At 36.1% G+C, this 21,320-nt stretch overlaps 1 protein-coding gene across 2 annotated transcripts in view; it reads left to right on the forward strand.

Annotated features, from left to right (window-relative positions):
- The window catches only part of scara5 (scavenger receptor class A member 5), an 84,933-nt gene extending 64,769 nt beyond the window's left edge, over positions 1-20,164 (forward strand). For both annotated transcript variants that reach the window (XM_015371769.1, XM_015371770.1), the window contains exons 10-12: positions 2,504-2,569; positions 15,545-15,733; positions 18,287-20,164. In XM_015371769.1, the coding sequence (XP_015227255.1) occupies positions 2,504-2,569; positions 15,545-15,733; positions 18,287-18,420 (389 nt within the window). In that variant the 3' untranslated portion in view covers positions 18,421-20,164. The remainder of the gene's footprint in view (positions 1-2,503; positions 2,570-15,544; positions 15,734-18,286) is intronic.
- Positions 20,165-21,320: the final 1,156 nt, after the last annotated feature.

Genomic DNA, 21,320 nt, shown 5'->3' on the forward strand with positions numbered 1-21,320 from the left:
CCATGCTTCTGAGCTAAGCTCAACTTCCAAGTCTGTTTCCCACCGAACCCTGGCCTTATCAGTTGTAACAAAATTCAAAGACAGTAATTTCCCATAGCACAGAGAAATGAATTTCTTTTTAGTGAGTGCATCTTCATTAAATTTAAGAAGAAAACTTTCGATAGGGTTCAAAACAGATTGGTTGATTGGGAATTTAAGAGAATTTACAAAGTGTCTCACTTGCAAAAACCCAAAAAGGTGTTTTTGTGCAATAGATCTTTTCTGACACATTTTTTTTTTACCTTGTGGCTTAATGATCTCCCCACAGCCACTTAGCAAGCAGTGAAATACAGCAGTAGAAGGTCTGGAAGTGAAACTAAAATAAATGGTCCCCTCTACAGTGAGAGATCAATCAATAACCCCAACCAATCACAAATGACAGTCCGATGTACCTGATTGGTTCCTGACATGTCAATCATGGTCGTCTGCTTGTCCCTCCCCCCTGCGTGCGTACCCTGACACTTGAATGAATGGATCCCCCAATGCTCGCGCAGGACGCCATGGCCGGAAGCTAGCCACTGTTATGCTACGTTCACAGCTAAAGCAGCAAGAGCAGCAAAAGTGCGCATGCTGCTTCATTTTTTATGCTTGTACCAGTTTAGTTCTGACAAAATCTGGTCAACCTTGCCAGGGTGACCAGATTTTGGTTTCTGAAAAGGAGGACACTTTTTTTCTGGGGGGGCGTGTTGATTGCTGCTCCCTGTTTTGACTATGTGCTGTACTGTAGTCGACCAAAATCCCAATTTCTGCTCTAGCTGCACAGTGGTGGTTCTGGGTCTGATGCACGTTGGGCGGAGCTACCCTATACTGTCTTTGCCTGTAACAATGGCAGCTATATTTGCTTTGATCAGTGGGTATAAAGTAGTTTGAATCTGTTTTGAAATGAGAAAGTCCACCTAAAAACATGGTCAGTGAAGTCAGTTCATCCAGATTACCATCCTGCATTCAAATATTTTTCCTGTGGGAGCTGCTCAGACCCCCTACACCGGCGGTGCGTTATCACTAGGAATCCCATTCAACAGCAGCCTTTGGCACGGTCACCTCCTTGCAGTTTGCCGCGGCGGAGGTGACCGGCTGGAAAGCGTTTTTCATGTCCGTAATGGAAACTGCAGGCACCAGGATAATAAAAGCGAACATGTTTTCCCAGCAGATTTTGGAATTTTAAGTTAATGTAGGCATTAATAAACTGTTTCAGAGGAGTGATCATGGTGCTCTGCATCATCAGCGCTGCTCTAAACACCCTGCAGTTAGCATGCGCGTTCATGTGTTTTGAAGGCGTGTTTTCGAGGGGTGTTCTGAAGGGAGAGTAATTGTTGTCTATGTTCAAAAAAATAGCTTGCTGTAATCATTTTTCCAAGATCTCCTACAGCACCTTTAATGTTAAGTGTTAAAATATAACATAAATATTTGTTATTTGTAAGCCTAAACAAGTTTATTTAACATGGTTTTCCCATTTCCATCTTTCAGGAGCACCAAAATATAGACTGTCTTTGTAGATCTTAAAAAAGATCCTTCGCTGTATTTTGTGGCTCAACAGTAGCTTATGGGGTGTTTGTGTTTTCCCTGCTGTGTAATTTAGTTGTTAAGGATGTGGTCAAAAGACATCCAGCCCTGACAACTCTTCACATCATACGCAGGGTGTGGCAGCTTGTTTGTACCAAACACAGGCCATAAAACTTGGGTGGCAGAGCTGAGGTCCACCGCCGCTAACACCTCCACTGCCGGCCTATGAATAAAAAGGAAATCATGTTGAAGTTTGGATAAAAGCCCAGTTTTTTCCATATTTCTGTATAGCTCCATCACAGAAACAGTTTTGTGGTTTTGGTCATTTTGTCAAAGAGTTAGGCCTACATATATTTTTTAAATAAAAAAGAGGAATGACGTGCATCTGACTGCAGGGATATTTGTAGGTACAGGTGTCCTAAATTTACAATCACAAAGAAGGTGATATCCACCTCACTAATTTGATTTTTAGCAATATAACATATAAAATCTAATGTGTCAATACTAGAATTTTTTTACAGAATTATTCTGGTTTGCTACTTTGTGGTTAACCTCTTTAGAGACAAATAAAACACATTTTCAGCCCTCTAATTTGTGTGTGTTATAACTGCTGCCCTATATCACATGGTTGCTTACTAAAAGGATTCTGGTAAAAATGTTCCAAACAACTTTAAGGAGATGCAGTAGATATGAGATAAAGAAAATAGATTACAAATTTAGAAAGTTGACCTTTAAGGCTGAACTAACATACTCTGGAAAATCTGCTGTATTTTAATCCTTCTCTGGTTTTTTATCAGTTCTAAAAGAGTTTTGTTGATTTTTTAATTTGCAAACAGGTATTAAATCTGCTCAAACCTTCTGTATTATATTCATTTCTGATGTAAGCATGTTCTCATATCAATTTTTTTAAAAATATTCACTTGTCATTTTAAAGTCATGCTATTTTTTTGGTTGTTCACAGGTGACAGGGGAGATCGAGGCTTCAAAGGGGAGAAAGGTGATCGAGGAGACAGAGGAGATCGAACAGGTGAGGGCCAGTTGGGACATTTTGTTTTTTCTCTTTAGTCCATGTTTGTGTCTCCAAATTATTGCACGTTAGCCTTGTTTGTAATTTCACAACAAATGTTTGTCTAGCTTAGAACACAATAACTTATAATGTATGCTGCACAAACCTTCAAATAGCTGATGATGTCATAATATTACAGGATCAATTTGTGACAGTTTATAATTAAAAAGAACTAGCTTAAAGTTAAGTTCACACAGATAATAATGAATTAGCTCATGTTCGAAAATTAAGTTTACTAACCGATAAATTAACTAAGTTCATTTGGTAAATTAAACCACAATTCTACTCAATAGAACCTCAATATTCACCCTTTAAATGTGTGATTATAGTATATAGAAAGAAATAGAAAATACTTGATGCAGTCAAGGTGTACTGTATGTGCAGTGAAGCCTTTATTTAGGTTCTGCTGATCTGTATCAAAAATGATCTCTTACATTTCTCATTCAGTAGCAGATATTTGAAGTGGATGTGGCTTGTGTACGGACTAGTTTTTTGAGTTTTTTTTTTTATGTCCGAGTCTAGTTCGTAAACTCTCCCAAGTCCTCTGCAAAACTGACATCATAGTAGTTGATTATCCAAGTCAACTACTTTGTAGTCTGTATAATTTTTACTTATTTATATAGTCAGTGCATTTCTGCAGTACAAGTGCAATAATCTATGTCAACTACTGTGTAGTCTCCCTTTAGCTCTCTACTCTATAAATATTTTTATATCTAAAGGAAACGTATTCCAGGACATTACAACCTGTTTTAATGCTTTTTGTACTATATACACTGTTTTTATGTTGCGTCCTGTATTTTTACCTTTAATGGAGTTAAATCTGTCCTTTGTACTCTATACAAGCTCCTGGAACCAGAATTTCCCTGAATGAGTTATCCCAAGGGATTAATAAAGTTCCGTCTAAGATGAGTCTGAATCGCGCAGACTAGTACTAGCAGTAGACATGCTGGTCTGTCATGTTGTTTGCTGTAATAAGGGCAGTAAAACCTGAAGTTATCCAATGAAAAGAGTCATTATGAATTGAACACGAACGTGAGCTGTATGTGTTGCTCACTATTCTCAGAGAAAACGTCGTTCTCATTTACGTTTATCACTTAAAAAGTGATCCGTTCAGATCAACGTTCACTAAAAATATGAACGTCTTTAGTGAACGCCGTTCATTGATCGCGTTCATGCACAACATTGACCAGGATTGTCTTGGATGTTCAGATTGACTACATGGATAGATTCTGCATTTGCAGGATTCATTAAACATGCCTTACACTTTAATAATCCTGCTGACAAACAAATCATACAAATCAAATCCTGTTGTTTCACTGTGATTTTGGTTTTAATTTGTATTTTGAATCCTCCTGAATTCCCTATTTTTTTGAAGGTCTTTCTGTATTCAGTTCATTCCTGCTTTTGTTAATATAGGTCTTGCCATACTTGAACATTTTCTATATGTTTAATTTCTTACATGTATCCTATGTTTTGTTGTCTGTAATTTGGTTTATCTAGTTAAGTCAGTGTTAGTCTTTTTTCTCTGTGGTTAATATTTTCTTTTGAGTCTAGTTTCCTCAGTCTGCCGGTTTAATCACCTGCACACCTGTTTTAATTCCCCTGGTTAAGTTTATCTGAATCTAATGTCACTCTCCACACTTGCCTCAGTGTCTAAGCTCTGTAGTTTTTATAGTTTTGTTTTGGTTCCTCCTGTCTGTCTATCTTGGTCTTCATGTGCAGTATATCTTTGTCTGCTGTGATCATCATCATCCCAAGTTGTTCTATGTATTGTTGGTCAAACTCTCGTGTTTCTATACATGACAACCTAATTTAAGAATTGAAATGTCAGAAAGGCTTGTTTAATAGACCTAATATTGCAAATCAATTTGAATCATTAATATAAGTCTATTCCAACACTGGAGGAAATGTTTAAGCTCTTAACTTACAAAATTCCAAACAGCATTAACAACACAAGCCAAAGTTAATCAGATACTGCTCTTAAAAGCTTATGATAGACCTTACAGTATGTCTTTGTAAAATGCTAAATAAAAAAATAAAAACATAAAAATCCCAACCTTTAATTAATAAATGTTTAGTGGAGTAAAGATCTAATGTTAGGAAATACTGAAAAGATATTGTTTTCAATTTATGCTTCTCAACTTTAACAAAGTAATCAGAGTATTACTCTTTACCTAATGTTTACACATGACCTGACAAAAAAGAAAATTACTTTTTTAGCTTTTGTTCGAAATGGACATACTTCTAGGGTAAGCCATATGTGTTTGGATCCTCAAGACAGAAAGTGGCAAGGAAAATAACTGCATTTATCTAACACGCCCTTATCTAGAATTGGAAAAATACTTTAAATGATTTGATCTTTCACCTCAATGCTGGATGAAGAATGACATTTATCTTGAAACCACCCATTGTGAGGATGTTATAGCAGAAAAAAATGCAGCTTAAGTTTAACATATCTCCATAAAAATCACTATTTTAATAGTTTTATTAGACGTCTTAGCCAGAGATGCCAACAACTGAGATAGCTTGCTGTACTTTTATATATGTCACTGATCAGTGTTTGATCCCAAACAACTAAATGCAGAGAAAGCTGCAAAAGCAATGACTTTCATATGGTGTCCAAAAAGTTCTGTCTATGCAAAAACTGAGGCTTTATGATCTGTTTTTCTTTTTAATACACTGGTAAATTAAAGGATATCATGATGTGTTAATAGGTACAATCTGAGAACAGTTAAGTATGTGCAGATGCAACGAAAACAATAAATGACTGGCTGCAAATGGAGTTCATTTTTATTATTTCCTTCCTTCAGATATTTTTCTTTGTTACGTCACTACAGCTGTTCTGCATGTCCAGCATGTGCCATGGGGTCATGCTCACATCAGAAAGCCTTTATATTTTAGCCACATAAGCCGTCAAAGATCAGTTCTTTCCTCACATCATTAACCACACGTGTGTGTTTGAGGTTTCACAGAAAGAAAAGTGGTCTAAGGCCGCCTGCTGTAGGCTGGAAGAAATATCAAATAACAACCTCATACGTTCTTCTGTCACAGCTCTCATGGGTGACTTATTAATAGTTGTTTGACTTGTATTTTTTTTTTACACTTCAAAAAGTATATATATTTTGTACCTGAGAGAGCACTTGAGTTAATTCACACATGCTGGATATTTATACAAAATCAGCCTGTTTCATTGAACATTATGTCATTGGAAGGATCAAATACTGCAGCTCTGTTGAAAGCCTCAATAGCTCAAACTAGGATTTTTAAAAATCTCCAGTTCAGATTTCAGTATTTACAGCTGTTATATAAGGGGAGTAAATTTGGTTCTGGACTGGTTGAACATGCTATTTGGCTGTTTTTTTTATTTCTACTTACACTTAATATTATTTCTTTTGATTATTTATTATTTCTTTTGCTTTAGAGATTCTTAAAACAATTGAAAGAATCAATAAGAACGAGGCATATATTAATTTTGCAGACAAGCAAGTAAAAGTAAATCACATCAGTTAAACTTTCAGTCTTTATTTTGATTCCTTTAGCATACCAGATCATTGATTCACTGAAAACTCATGTCCATGGCTTTCTAGAAGACACCTGGACATTTTAGGACAAAAAGGAATACTACTTAGGAATTATTTACAACTTTGTCTGAAATATAAATTCCATCTGAAGAAAAGCAATCCCAGTCTATGATCCTGCCACCATGTTATTCCATTATGGGTTTGCTGTCATTCCAGTGATGCCCAAAGCTAGTGTTCCAAATGGGGTATTTTAAATTATGACTATAGGTTTCAGTCTGATTTCTTCAGCCTATAACACATTCCCCCACAATTAATTTGAACATTTTAGTTTAGACTAGATGACTTATGTCTCTCATCTTCTCAAGACATGTAGAAACTCAGGATATTCAGCATGACCAGTACTAAGCAGAAATATCACCAGTTCCCTTCAGACTGCCTCTAGAAAGCTTCTGAGACCATTGTATTTTAGCGTTTCATGAGTTTGGGAGAACTGTTTTTGGGTTTTTTGTTTGTTTTTTTTATTCCTCTATGCCACATTTTTGTAATTTGCAGTCTCTGTGTCATAATTCTGTCCCGTCTGGTACCTATTTTTATTGGACCCTTTTTCATTTCACTTTTACTTAAAAAAAAATATCACAGCTTAATTGCACAGTTTAAATGTCACATACATTCAAAAATTTAGAAATCATCATTTAGCAGAATAAAATTTTTTATTTTTACAAAAACATGCTATTAAAAACAGCCATTTGCTCAGCTTTTAGAGCCACTGTATACACATGCACTCTCTGTAAAACAGGTAAGGCTCTAAACACAGGGTCTGCACCCTGCAGCTCTGGAGCCACAAGTGGCTCTTTGTAACTTCTGCAATCGTTCTTAAAAGTCGCCTAAAATTATGTAAAAAAGCAACTAATATAGTGTTAGGTTTATGTTTTATACATCATTTGCACTGTTACTTTGTCAGCCAGATTAGAGAGAGTAGATGGCCTTCCTTCACATTGTGGATGTCACTGTGTGTACGGAGGTCATCTAATCAGGACAGCCTTCATGTCTTTAAAAATACACAGGATATGGGCACATCTTGGAGCCGGTCTGATAGAGGAGAGATATCTGTAACCCTGAGGCATAGAGGCAAGCTGCATATAGGTCAGGGCATTGATGGCGTGTCAGTTTCTGATACGGACAAATAAGCATCCACCTGATGCAACACATAGACCCATGAGCTATAAGAAGCAGAAGATGACCTTGTTCGGGGCTCAATCTTTGCCAGTTAAGAGTAGTAAATAACTTGCTCCCAGGAAAAGAACCGTGAGGAAGCCCTTGGGGCGCAATGGCTTTTTTAAGGGACATAACTTCCTCATTTAACAGTAGTATAATAACAATTATCAGCATTAGGAGTTTTTGGGGGGTTTTGAGAACATTTGATTGAATTTTCACAACTGAGTGACATTGAAAGAACCAGAGATATGTCTTAGATCTACCATTCTTATCATTAGCTTACTTTTTTTCTACTTCAAATGGTATCTTATGAAAGGAATTCCATGATTAATCTCTGTAAAACATGTTATAATTTATTTATTTAATTTTAAAGGCTAAAAATGCAAATAAACTGTTGGTTGATTGAAATGGCAACAGGTTTTCTATATTAAATATTTAACGAAGAAATAAACTAAACTTTATTAAAGTGTTATAAAATATTTGTTGTTGTAAATTATCTCCACTCAGCCAAATACAGGGCAAAATGGTACTTTGGATTTTAAAGGTTGCAGACCCCTGCTCTAAACCCTTCCAAGTGCAAACCTCTAAACGTGTTTTTGCTGCTAATATCCTTGAGGAGGAGGAAGTACTGTATTCATGAAGCTCCAGAATGGTAATCTTGTTATTGTTTTGGTACTCAACCATGGAAATCGAGCTCTGTTTAATATTAATCTTTTGAATATTGGCATATAGAGTAGGTAAACACACGGTAATCATTTCATGATGGATGATCTCCCTAAAATCCTCCAGAGGCTGATTAGATTACTTGAAAACAACCTATGTGAGTGTGTTTGATTTTCAGAATAAAGTTAACAAACACTAGAAAGAGAGACTGGGACCTAATATTTTTCTTTGAAAGGGTTTTCCCCTGTGTGCATAAAAAAAAAACAAAAAAAAACTGTATTTTTCTTTTCATTGTGAAGCCCGTTTAAACTTTGTAATTTTCCCCTGACAGCTGACATATCATAGAAGAGACTCCATCTGGCAGATTGATAACTGATCTCATGGGTCTCCCACTATGAGGAGTGGATTTAATGTTTAACGGGCTGTTTTAATAGTTGCCCTCCACAACTACAGATCAGAACACAAATAATTTCAGCTTTCTTAAGCTGGTCTGGAAACTGTTTTAAGGTGTAGTTTTATTATTTTATTTATGTTATCTGTAATTCAATGAAGACAAGGGTTTAAAGATTTGTTCCTTAACTGCAGCACATGTTCAAACTGAAACGTCTAGTAAAATTTTTGAGGTTGGCTTAGAATCTGCCCAAAGTAAAGTTGTATACACAGAGAAGTTGTCAAACGTGCAAAATACAAAAGAAATTGCATTAAAATCCTTGCCTTAAATGGAAAGAAGATGCAATGAAAGTAAAACCTTTAAAGGAACTCAGGATAAAAGATGGCAGGCAGCATCATTTTTATGAACAGATGGAGGTAGTTAGCTGTTCTCCTGAAGCCATGTAGTTCTGTCCAGCCCAAACTCCTCCAGCGTGCCAGATAAACATTAGTAATATGCAATTCCTGCATGTTCTGGCATTATTCTGGTTCTGCTTGCTGCAGCTCGCCTCGGGCTCTGGGGCTTAAAAAGATTTGGATGACCGTCAACACTTGGAGCTCACTCTGCCCGTTTTTCCTGAGCAGAAACGTTTTACATCCCATGAAATCCCTCATTATACAGACTTGAACGGAAAAGTTGTGAAGCTTGTTGTCTAAATTAGGTAACACTAGTGTTTTATGGTGGAGTTTTATTTGTTTTTTTAAGGTGAACATGAGTGCCGTGGACACAGTAAATTAGAAACATTATTTTTCTGTTTTGTAAAATTGTTTTCAGAAATATTTATTTTTAAACATCAAATCTCTAAGGATTGTTTTCCATCATGGCTACAGTAAATGTTACGGCCAACTGGTTTTATGTTCATTCTGTCATGTTTTTTGTATTTTGTTGTCTGGCCCTGTATTTAGTATTTTATCGTAATGATCTCCCACTCTTATTAGGATAAACGTGTAGTTTCAATTTAGCAAAACAGCCATTTAAATCTTGTAGCATCTCAAACGGAAAAATAAGGATTTGTCATATTTAACAGCAATCATCTGTTTAGATCCTCTTTACTCAAATTATTGCTGCACTGTTTATGTAATAGATGGTAGAAACAGTATAAATCGGCCCTACATCATCAGTGCTGTCCCAACATGGCTGAGCTGGAGGAGTTAGTAAAAATGATGATGCTATATCAATGATTTGGACATTGTTTGGGTTTAATGACACATTGAGTGATTTGACAGCAACAAATGGCACACAAACATTTTGTTTTACCATTTGAAGATCAGGCAAATGCTGGAGAGCTGGAGCCAGAGGTTGTACTTGGCTCAAACATCTGCTTAGCCAAGCAACAATGGAGGAACTGAAATATTCAAAGTGTGACATACAGTAAGAGATTTGTTTAAAAATATCAGCAGCAGCACCTTGAGAAATTAAAAGTTCAGTTTTTAGACTACAGAACTAAAGCCTGTTTGTTTGAAGAGTGTTACATATAATACAATTTTTTTAAATGTGGAACATTTTTGTATTGAAAAGTTTTGAACTATTTTCTTATTATGGTAATCTTTTTAGTTTTTTTTCTTGCAAATGTTTTATAGAAAATCTCTTATGTGCAGTAAAGATTATAACATATAATATATTTTGCAATTACTGAAGTGTTGAGTGGGGGGGGTGCTGTTGAAACTGTAGTATTTAAAACATTTTTTTTTATTTCTGTTACAATATTTCTGTTCATATGCACGATTTAACAGCATAAAGTGCTGGTTTTTATCATATTTACCATTATCTTCCAAACGAAGGCTCTACAAATTACATTAGCTTTGCTTTTTATGATAATTTCAAACTTTAAATTTAATACCGTTACTGTAAAGGGATTTGATTTATACAATAATAATGATTTCTGGTCATTCCACCCAATACTCAATTATGTGTTTTATTTATTAAGTTGATATTTTATCCCATTAACCTAGAAGAAAACCTTTAAAACATGAGAAAAAGAAGCCAAGAATGAAAATAACAGTGATATTGCATTTAAATTATATTCATGATATGACTTTCTTCCTTGGGGTTGCAGACTCAACATAAGACATTTCCTGAGTTGTTCCCAGAACTGGTTTTCTTTTGCTTATGCTCTATGTCTCTCACAGTTTTTAGTTGATGTTTTTCACAAATAATATAATAAAAAACACATTTTTCAAACTGGACTTTAAGTGGTGTTGGTTTGTCTTTGATGGTTTGCTGGGTAGCAGAGCCAGGGGCTAGCCCAGAGAACCATTCCTGTCAGAAGAGCCACTAGACATATAAATATATGACCTGGTATTTATAGAATTTCATTTTTACATTTTGTAGTAGTCTTGTTTAACAAAAGTTTAGACAATGCTTCTGCTGCTACTGTTATTTGCTGCTGGGAAACAAAGAACAAAGCAAAAGCATATAGTTTCAAAGTCAATAATACGATGACAACTTACCGTAGTTAATTTAAGCATTGATTCTGTCTAACAGATCCTGTAGTTTACTTTTCTTTAGGTTATTCATGTAACCTCTTTGTTCTCTCCCGAGGCCTGTTCTCAAAGGTAAAACTAATGACCTAATGACTATCTATGTTAAGCTAAAAGTCTGTTTTATCATAAATTGTTTGAGTTTTGATCCATCACAGGAACAACACAGGCTATATTCATAACCTCTTACATAGGCTATTATGAAGAAGTAAGGAGGCTGATTTATTTTCTTGTCACAGTAAAGAGCCGTTCATCTTAGGTCTGGGTTTACTGGGCGAGCTGTTTCAACCATCTGCAGCGGTCACAAGATTTGGATCCTGTTCAAACGAGGTGATTTAAGAATAAATTATTTTGCTCTAGGAGAGGTTTAAACCTTTTTTTCTCCTCTTTAAAAGGAGTCAGATGCAGATGTTCAATGATCAATGTTAGAGTGCTTCCTTTTAGAAGTCTCTGGATGTCCCACAGCGATGAAACCCCATTGAAGTCCAAGGACTTGTTGCGGGGATGATAAATAACTTCTGGTGCACTTTGAGATTCTCCGGCTGGTGAGGGAAGGGATTCCTAATGTTTCTACTTGGACTCCTTAACACCAACACCCACCTTCACACCCACACATCCTCAGACATGCACAATCACATGAACACACCAAAGCTGTCAATGAAAGTCCATCTTATAGACTCGATAACGGGTCTCCATTTTTTCACTGGATTACTGATAGGCCGTTGGTAGTACATAGTGCAGTAAAGTCACCGGCAGGCATATTGCTACTCCCTAGTTAGACCAGTCGGAATGTAAACAATACAAGCGCTACAGTATCGAACAACAATGATTGGATAAAAATCATCACTTTAAAACACACTTGCTGTTTCGTAGCATCAGTTGATGACTGTAATTTATAGTAAAAATTGGCACATCACATTGCATAGTCATTATGAAGTCAATGAAGACTATAAATCATGTAATATAACATATTATACAAATCCATCACAACAAAATGAGTGTGTTAATGGAGCAGAATAATACTGTAATCAGATATTAAGAATATTCCACATGCACACACACACACCATCTGATGATGTGCCAAATGCGCTAAATTGAAGATGTACATGTAATATACACGTATTGGTTACATTTTTATGGTAATCACTTTACATTGCAGGCATTATTGTGGCACAACTTTGTGAGAGTGGGGAGTACCAAGATGGCGGTTACTTTGTTTTTTTTTAGTCTATCACAAATCCAGTGAAAAAAGAGAGATCAGTGGACTGGACTGGCTGGATATCATATACACACAGCACCCCAGTTGTTAACCACTCCTATGTACCTAACAGATATATGAATGTTTGTCCACAAATGGTTGTCAAAACTGTTTTGAAATTTCTTTTAACAATGTTTTATATTTTTGTACAAGTGTTTTAAGTGTTTTTTTTTTTGTCTGTTATGACGCGTGCCTTATAAGAGAATAAAGATTATTGATTATTTATACATTAAATACCCGAGATTGCCTGTATGGCATTAATGAAAGAATGACTGAACAGCAAACCTAGGCAGAATTAGAGCTCCAAAAAGATTTTAATTGATACCTCAAGAAAAGGATGACATCTTTAAACAAAGTGTTGAAAACAAGAACAAAGAGCAGGCGACAAGAAATGCAAGAGGCTAGATTTATTCTCAGTTGTTAAAATTTAGCCACAAAAGCCACTTTTATAACCATGACAAAAGCGCTGCAGTCTGACTTCAGAGAACAATAATTACATATCATAAAACCATTTCTCTCAGGCGCACATTTTCATGACTCTCCAGGAATAGGAATTGCAAGCATTGTATCGATTGAGCATTCAATAGCGTTTTTCAGGTATTTCAAGTATTTTATTTTTATTCTAGCTACACAGCACGCCTTTGTGGGAGTTTTTACATTTTTTCTGGGGGTGAGGTTAGGCTTTTACATCAGATTTCGTCACATTTTAAATTCATATAATTTTTTTGTGAATTATTGTGACTAACCACTCTGCTCTAACCGGCTGACTGAAATAAAAGAAACAGGAAAAAAATGTTTGCTTGTATTTTGGTGCTGCTTGAAGTTACACAATTCAAATATAGGCTGCAAATGCAAAGGCAAACTGTTATGCTACGTATGAAATTATGATGGGCCAGTGATTATGGAGTATTTGACTGAATAATGAGAGATCAGTGATTCGCAGTGCAAGTTTATGATGGTCTGATGAGACTCATACGGCGTGTCCGTGGTGTGTCTGCCTTTACTCACCAGCACATTGTCAACAGTTTCAATGATGAAAATTCCATAATAACAGAGCTGTTTGCATGCCTAGGTGAACGTTTACCTCTTTCTCATTTCCTCTCTACACTAAATCAAGCTATATTATTGCAGCTGTGCATGTTTTTAAGAATTCATGATTTCAATCTATTGCAGCAAATTCACTGACTCACACAAGCCTTTTAACAGTGCTGTTTGTTACAGTGAGTTGCTTAAGTATTCATACTTTGTTACGTTATAAGCAGCTGAGATATTAACCCTTTAAAGCCCGATCCAAGAATAAAACAAAACAGAAAACAAATTTTTTTTGGTTTGAAGTCCTTATTTGGCCTTTTAACAAAATATGTAAAAAGAAAAAACAGAAATACATTTTTTAAATTAATAATTTATTACTATGCAATACGTCAAGATTATTTTTTGTGTAGTCTTCTGCCCTCTGTTATCAGGTATATCTGATTGTGTACAATAGGATTTTGAGAAAAAGTTTTTACCATTAAATTATGCAAAAGGTGTCAGATGCAAAACATTTCAGAAACCGTATGTATCAAATATGATACATTTGGCATTACAGGGTTAAGTGATAGAGCTATGCAATGGTGCACAGCGGAAGTGAAAATAAAATATATTTCACACAAAAAACTGGAAGCTGTTCTAAAAAAAGCTTAGTTAGTACTACCACCTTTAAATGTAACAGTCTTTGGGGTATTTCTCATCCAATTTTGCAAATTTAGAGAAGTCTTTTTGCAAAGTAGCTCCACCCTATTGAATTTGGATATAGAACATTTGTGAAAATGTGTTTTCTAGACATTTAATGGAGTATTCTAAAGCTGCTCTAGCATTGTTTATATCCTGCATGTTTGACCTTTGAAAAACATGTTCATTGGGTTTAAACCTGAGTAAATGAAGTTAATTTTATGGCACATCAAGCCCTTTTATGTATTTGTGTTTTTTCTGAGCTCATAGAGACACACTGTTGAATTTTCTGAGATGGTCCATTGGTGCACCAAAAATTATTTTAAAAAGCCACCAAATTAAAAATAGATAAACAAAAAATACATTTAGAAACTCCTGGGGGGAAAAAAAGTATAAACGAAAGTTTGGTTATTTTTGATGGTAATAAATTAGGAAAAGGCTAAAGTATTTGTACAGCAATGTAAGTCAGCTGATGTTAACAAATACATATTTATTAAAAAAAATGTGTTTTATCTTAGATATATAATGCCCTCTTTAAATATCTCTCCAAAATCTGTATTTTTTTTTTACTCTCTATGCATGTTCATCTGGCTGTTTTTACTTGTTCAACAAGTTGACTGGATAAATGCTTACAGATGCTTTCTGTGAAGCTCCAAAGCAAGAAGATATAAATTTCAAAGTTCTCCAGTAACTGCTTTGTCAGGTCTTTAAGATTATGCCCAGATTTAAGTTATTGTGGAGGATATTTGAAAAGATCTGCCCTATCCACTTTAAATAAAACTGCACATGCAAGAGCATGCACAAGCCCTTTATTTCTTGTGCATGTCCTGTTTTTAAATGAGCTTTTCTCATAGCTCATACAACCTTACTGCATCCACATACAGCAAGGACTATATAATGGACTTTATACCAAACTCAGTTAACTGACCGTTTGGACTTTTTTTGCCTCGTTGGTCACGTAACTCCTCCTTCTCCACACGGTGTCTGCGCCATCTTCATTAGTCATCGCTATCGGTTAACGACAACCTATGGTAACAGCTGGCCGCTGTGACAGCAAACCCCATAATGCTTTGCTAAGACAGCTCTCCGTGCAAAGCATTCCGGGATATATCTGCCCCTTCTGAGGCCTTTCTTATCTTCTCATACACTTCATAGACACTTTTTCTCTTATGACCCTCGGACATTTTCAAAGAACCACAGTGAGAAAGGTGAGCTTCAATGACCGGCTGAAACCGTAGCTCACCACAGATACACGGCTGAAAAAAAAACAACAGCTAACAGGGCGAGCACGTAGGACTGCCTTACGTAAACATATCAGCACAATGATATAGATGATCCACCCGGAAATAAGACATCGTCCTCTTTAACTTTAAAGGGTAACGAGGTACTTGTAACCGTACATTTGATTAGAGGAACAAGGACCGAAGAAAAACTCCCAGAAGTAACCTTATTTATTTATTTTTTTATTCTGGTTCACAAATAAATTTGGTTACAGTGTGCATATAACATGCCTTCATCCAAGTTTATTTTCTTATGTATTTGATTAACTGCAGGATTTAACTCAAACACCCACAACATAAAAAAAAACTCTACAAATTCTAAGCTTTGCCTGCAAAAACTAAAAGATTTTAATACAATCTAATTGTATATGTTCTGCAGTCGACGAGGTTATGGTGCGATTGGTGAACGGATCAGGTCCCCATGAAGGCCGTGTGGAGGTGTTGCATGAAAGTCGCTGGGGGACTGTGTGTGACGACGTCTGGGACAAAAAGGATGGAGATGTCGTCTGTAGGATGCTGGGATACAGGGGAGCAGCAGCTGTCCATAAGACCGGGCGTTTTGGGCAGGGTAAGTAAACGATGCATCTGGTTCATCTATGAAAAGATGTTGCTCATCCCCCATAGGACACAAAATAGAACTTGGAATACTATGTATCTGTGTTCCTTTAAGAGAAAAAATCATTACTTCAGGAGGTATTACTTCAGGAATTTATTCTAATTCTCATCTATTTAAAAGGAGGTGTAGATTATAATGATGAAGCTTTTTTTAAACGTTAAAACCACAACCTACTAAATATTTCATTGAATTTTGAGTTGTAGGTTAGTAAAGTGATACAAAATGGTGAATTAAAAAAAGTTTAGTTTTTGTTGGTAACCAAAGTAAAGAAAACTAACAGATTCTCCAATGTGGGATAGTAAAAATATTTCTTGCCTTGTCTAGTCTTGAATTGTCTTCAATTATCTTAACTCCAATCCCCACGAGTAGCAAGTCCTTAGGACTACATCTATGTCAGCTTTGCATAGCTAGACCCTGAATTGCTTTTCCCATTCCCTTTCTTTTCTCCATATTTATCACACTTTAGTCAGGATGGAGGTTGACTCAAGTCTCAAGCCTTTTACTATCTCTATTGATTCTTCTTCCAGGATCTGTCTGTGTTTATCGTCCATCCTCCTCCAACTCTGACTAGCAACCCTGTCCTACCCCAAAAATGCATGATGCTGCCACTAACAGCTTCACACTCCCACCACAGCAGGGATGGTGTAATCACGGTTATGCGCAATGGTACTTTTCTGCCACACATATTTTGGCTTCTATATGCTGCTGCTATACAAACAGACAACTGGTTGTGCTCGACTTTGTTCAGGGGATGCCAGAGTAAAGGGATCTGACCAAAAAAGGCACACCACAATTTTTTTTATAAATCTTTATATAGTCTAACAAAAAGTGTTCAGTCAGATCATATGTAGAAATTTCTTAGAGATTTAGCTTGTATTTTTTATAATATTTTATAATGTCGAGCTGTATCTCTTAATCGTCACCCTTCAATGCAGGCTTTGATATTGAAGCATTAATGGAAATACACTCTGAGCCAGATGTCGATGCCAAAGACTCTCAGGGGTGACATCTATTTTTCTTTCTTCGTCTTTGTGTCATTCACCATTTAGCCTTACATCATCCAGAGTATCAGTCCAGTAAAAACTCTGACCCAAAACAGCTAGAGGAGAGAACATTTCCTTCTTCCAGGGGACTCCCCTCTAAATTAAACAGCTGGATTCAATCTAAAACATGCAGAAAATCACCTCTCTCTGAGGCCTTTGTGAGTTGTCAGTTCAGTCACTGTTAGGCTAACGTTCTGACATTCAGGTAGTCAATAAAAAGGGATATTTACACAAGGTTCTAACAAAAACTGGAGTGGGTTCCAAGAAGATTACAGATAACAACTTGTTTTGGGCCAGGGATCATCAAACCAGCTGGCTAAAAGCTCTGAGTAGCTGACAGCTTGTTGGCTAATTGACTATTTGCATTAATATACGATTTCACAGGTGTAATTAGTAAAATAGCAGGGCAGTGTGTATCTAAGGGCTTTGAAGGTTTAATGATTTGTACCATTACTCAGAAACATATGTGTGTTGGTAGAGTAGCCATTATTATTTTGGATAATTATAAGGTATGATTGATTTTTTTTTTTTTTACGGCAAAAATGTTCTTTTAGAGTCATTACAACACTCTTCCAAATTTGCCTGTGACTGAATCCCTCCTGGATATTCCCCTAAAATCCCTCACCGTGGAAGAAGTGGTATAAACTTGGTGTGAACAAAAGTCACATCATCCTGCTAACAGCACTGTAAATGTTTTAGGATCCAGAGAGGCAGTTTAAAGGTTTATTTCTTCTGAGGTGAATCCACAGAGTTTGCAGCAGCAGAACAGCTGGGCTGTCATCTGCAACCTGCAGCAGCACCATGTGCACTCTCCAAAGAGCTTACCTCATTTTCCATCCTGTGCAAGCACAAGAAGTGACGCTGTCCAACTGTCAAATCTGTGTCGAGTTTGTCTTTCCTTTCACACACCGGCCATAAAGCCTTAACTAAGAAACAAAATGTGAGTTCAATCAAAGACTATGAGTTCTGGCTTCTCCCGCCATCTTCAAATGCTGCAAAGCTGAAGTGTTTACGTTGTTTGAAACCTCCGGTTGACCGCGCTGTTGCAAACTGGAACCACAGTTTATGGAGAAAACAATGTGGCCAAAATATCTGCTCACCAGCTGGAACTGTGTGTTTTATAACCGGATAGAAAATAATCTGATCAACAATACTCAGAGGAAGCATAAGAGTACTTGCTGTCTTAGTCACAAATTCAAACATAAACTCCAGTTTTGATTACTTTTGGATTGCGATTCATAATTTTTCCATTGAATCATTCAATTCTAACACATCCCATCTTCTCATTTCACTATTAATATTTTGAAACATTAAAACAGCTTAATGGCATTATTAGGCCATTAAATGAGAATCTTTCTTTAAACTGTTCAGTTTTTCTTTACAATATTACATTTCTGCTTGAATATTTAGAATGAAAAGATAATTTCCTAGAATGACCTATTATTTTTGCCCTTTCTTCCAGGGACTGGTGTGATCTGGATGGATGACGTTGCTTGCACAGGGACTGAAGACACCATCCACCAGTGTAGGTTTCCTGGATGGGCCAAAACGAACTGCGGCCATGTTGAGGACGCCGGCGTCACCTGTACAGTCTGATCATTCAGGATCACTCCTGCCTGCAAACTTTTCTCCATTCTAGGCCTTTTCTTGGACCATTTTTGTCAAACCTTTTTACAGGAGTGCCTTTTTATCAGTATTTTTGCCAACTTGGCACCAAAAGGTGTCATCTAAACAGATAAAAACTGATTCCTATTTGTTGTTTTGTGAGCATAAGACAACTATTAACACTGAAGGACAGTGTTATTTTTCATGACCTGCACTATAAAGGCAAAGATTGCTCGTCTGGATAGTGCCTTCTTCTTACCCAATAAGGATGGATTGAACTAAGTTTCAAATCAGGACATTTCAAATAATAATCTAATCCACCTCCAAAGGGAATGAAATGGCTCTTTAAGACAGAATTAAGAATGTCAATTATTTTTATTTACCTTTACAAGCAGCTTCTTATTGTAGCAAGAAATGCAAAGGGCTTCTGCAGAGTGCTTGGTTGTACTTACTTTCTTTGCCTTGCTTGATATTTTTTTGAGTGACGGTTTGCAGGTCAAAAGATGGCTGAAAGCGTGCAGAGAAAAAACAGTCTAACACCTCTTTCTGTTCAGCTTTTATTGATATCATGTGGAACAATATTTTTCAAAAAGACTGACTTTGTTTGTTTTCTTTTCAAGTGGTCTAAATCTTCATTGTTTTTTAGATTTCAATTTTTTTTTCTTTAAAAATTAGGTGTTGTTGTTTTTTTTACTAATATTTGATGTAGTTCCTAATAATGGCAGCATGAGGGAGCAAAGGGACATAGCCTTGTGGCGTAAATAAGAATATCTTTTTAGCTTTAAAACCGGTGCTGTGTATTTGGCATATTTTAGAAAAAAATATCAAAATGTTCTGCAGCACTAAAATAGATCAATTCACACAAATGTTATTAAGAATAGAAGCACAACTAAAACTAAATAAAAGCAGAATAAAACATACTTTGGTAAAATAAACCAACTCACATTCTATAAAAAGTCACTTAAAATAAGCATGGATTTAAGTTGGACTTGAAATTTTAAGAGAAAGGAAGGTTTGATGCCATTTCGATTTTTAAGGCCAAGACTCAAATGGATCTTGCTCCTTTGGGAGCTTAGGGCATAGAGCTTGGAATCCTGGGGTCCTGAGTCCGAGCCCCACTCCCACAGACTGCCACTCTGTGTCTCTGAGCAAGACCCTTAACCCCACACTGCTCCCCTGGTGCCCCACAATGGCAGCCCACTGCTCCCCAAGGGGATGGGCTAAATGCAGATGTAAATTTTTCCAATATGAGATCAATAAATTTAAATTATTGACGTAAAATATAACAACAGGCTCCCAAAGAAAAACTTAGAAAGGCCTTCACAAAGTCTGCAATATTGGCAACTATGACCACTTGAAAAGACTACAGGTAAATCAGTCTCTTTGAAAAGAAATATAAGAAATATGGGTACATTTATATTGTTGCTTCATGCCACAATCTGCAGCAGTGTTTTTGTTTTTATTTGTTTCCTTCTGTTAAAATGTTATCTGTTCATTAGGGCCTATTTAGTGGAACCTCATTTAATAACATCATATACTGTGTACACAGAATATATTTTTGCTAATTTGGAGTGCCTTTTTAAATTTTTCCAAGGCGGATTGTATTTACTATTTAGGTGACTTCTGAAGGAAGTGGTGGTGCTCTACTTTATTTAGGGGTGTCACAATAGCAAGGGCTGCATTAAAATCTACACTGCTGTTTACACATGTGATCAATAAAAAGGTTTTGGGTAAACTGTTTTCTTTTTATTCTATTGTAAACTAGTCCATCACCTTAAGTCCAGTAAAATGTGAAGAAGTGTGATTGTAAGGTAATGTGAAGAAAATGCTTTTTCAACAATACATATATATCTCTACTGTTTTGTAGATAAGTTATCATTTTATTTCTATTGTATGAAAATTATAACTAAATGCTTAATTTGAGGTGCATTTACATAAAAGAAGAATCTTAAGGGTTAACAGTAATTTAGTAAACAGATGATGATGATGAAGTCCAAATGAGTATAAACAGATGGATGGATTGCATTGTCTGATTTATAATGGTGGGTTTGTCAATCTGCCAAACATTGGATTGCTGAAGCATCAGTTCTCCAAACAAATCTCATTAATCTGCTTCAGCATTTTATGTCCCTCAGATTTGCTTTATAGCTGAACCTAAATCTAAAACACCACAGCACCTCCAAAGTTCTCCCTTTGCTTGAGAACTAAAGCTCTGTAGATCTAAAAGAATCTTATGCCAGAATCAGGACCTGATTCTAGATCACCTTGACATTTGGGCAAATTGAAGCACAGAAATTCTGCCTTAAAGACTTTTATCTGAAATATACCCACATGATGTTCCTTCAATTGTTTCTGTGCAAGAAATGAACATTTTAAAGCAGAGTTTGACTTTTTATCTTGCATGCAGCGAGAAAAGAAATGTCAAAATCTGTTTTAAAAATGGCAGATTAAAAAAAAAAACTGAATTCATGCAGCAATACTACATAGGCTGAAGTCTTCCAAATGAATATCTGGCATTTAGGTAGTGTTAGACAATAGGCTGCCTTTGTGATTTTGTTTTTTGTTTTTTAAGTACTACATGCCTAGAATTATTGTGTCCTTGAAACCATCACAAATATCTCTGATTAGACTGTCACATCTGATACTTGAGAAAACAAAAACTTTTATTAGTATTAGATACGAGTCAGTCATTAGTATCTTGGTATAAATTTGACATCTTACATTTTATGACTTAAATGTTTTTTTAAACCTTGCTTTGGAAGAGAGGCGAGGCACCTGCCCCCACCTGTTGCTGTACATTACTGGATAGTCAGGTGATAGAAAAACATTGAACCTTTCCTTCACTTGAAAGAAGGTCAAAGCTGTTTGGAAATATTTCCCCTTGCGACAAG

The sequence above is a fragment of the Cyprinodon variegatus genome, unplaced genomic scaffold (assembly GCF_000732505.1).
Source record: "Cyprinodon variegatus isolate N-32 unplaced genomic scaffold, C_variegatus-1.0 Scaffold64, whole genome shotgun sequence".
Classification (NCBI taxonomy): domain Eukaryota; kingdom Metazoa; phylum Chordata; class Actinopteri; order Cyprinodontiformes; family Cyprinodontidae; genus Cyprinodon; species Cyprinodon variegatus.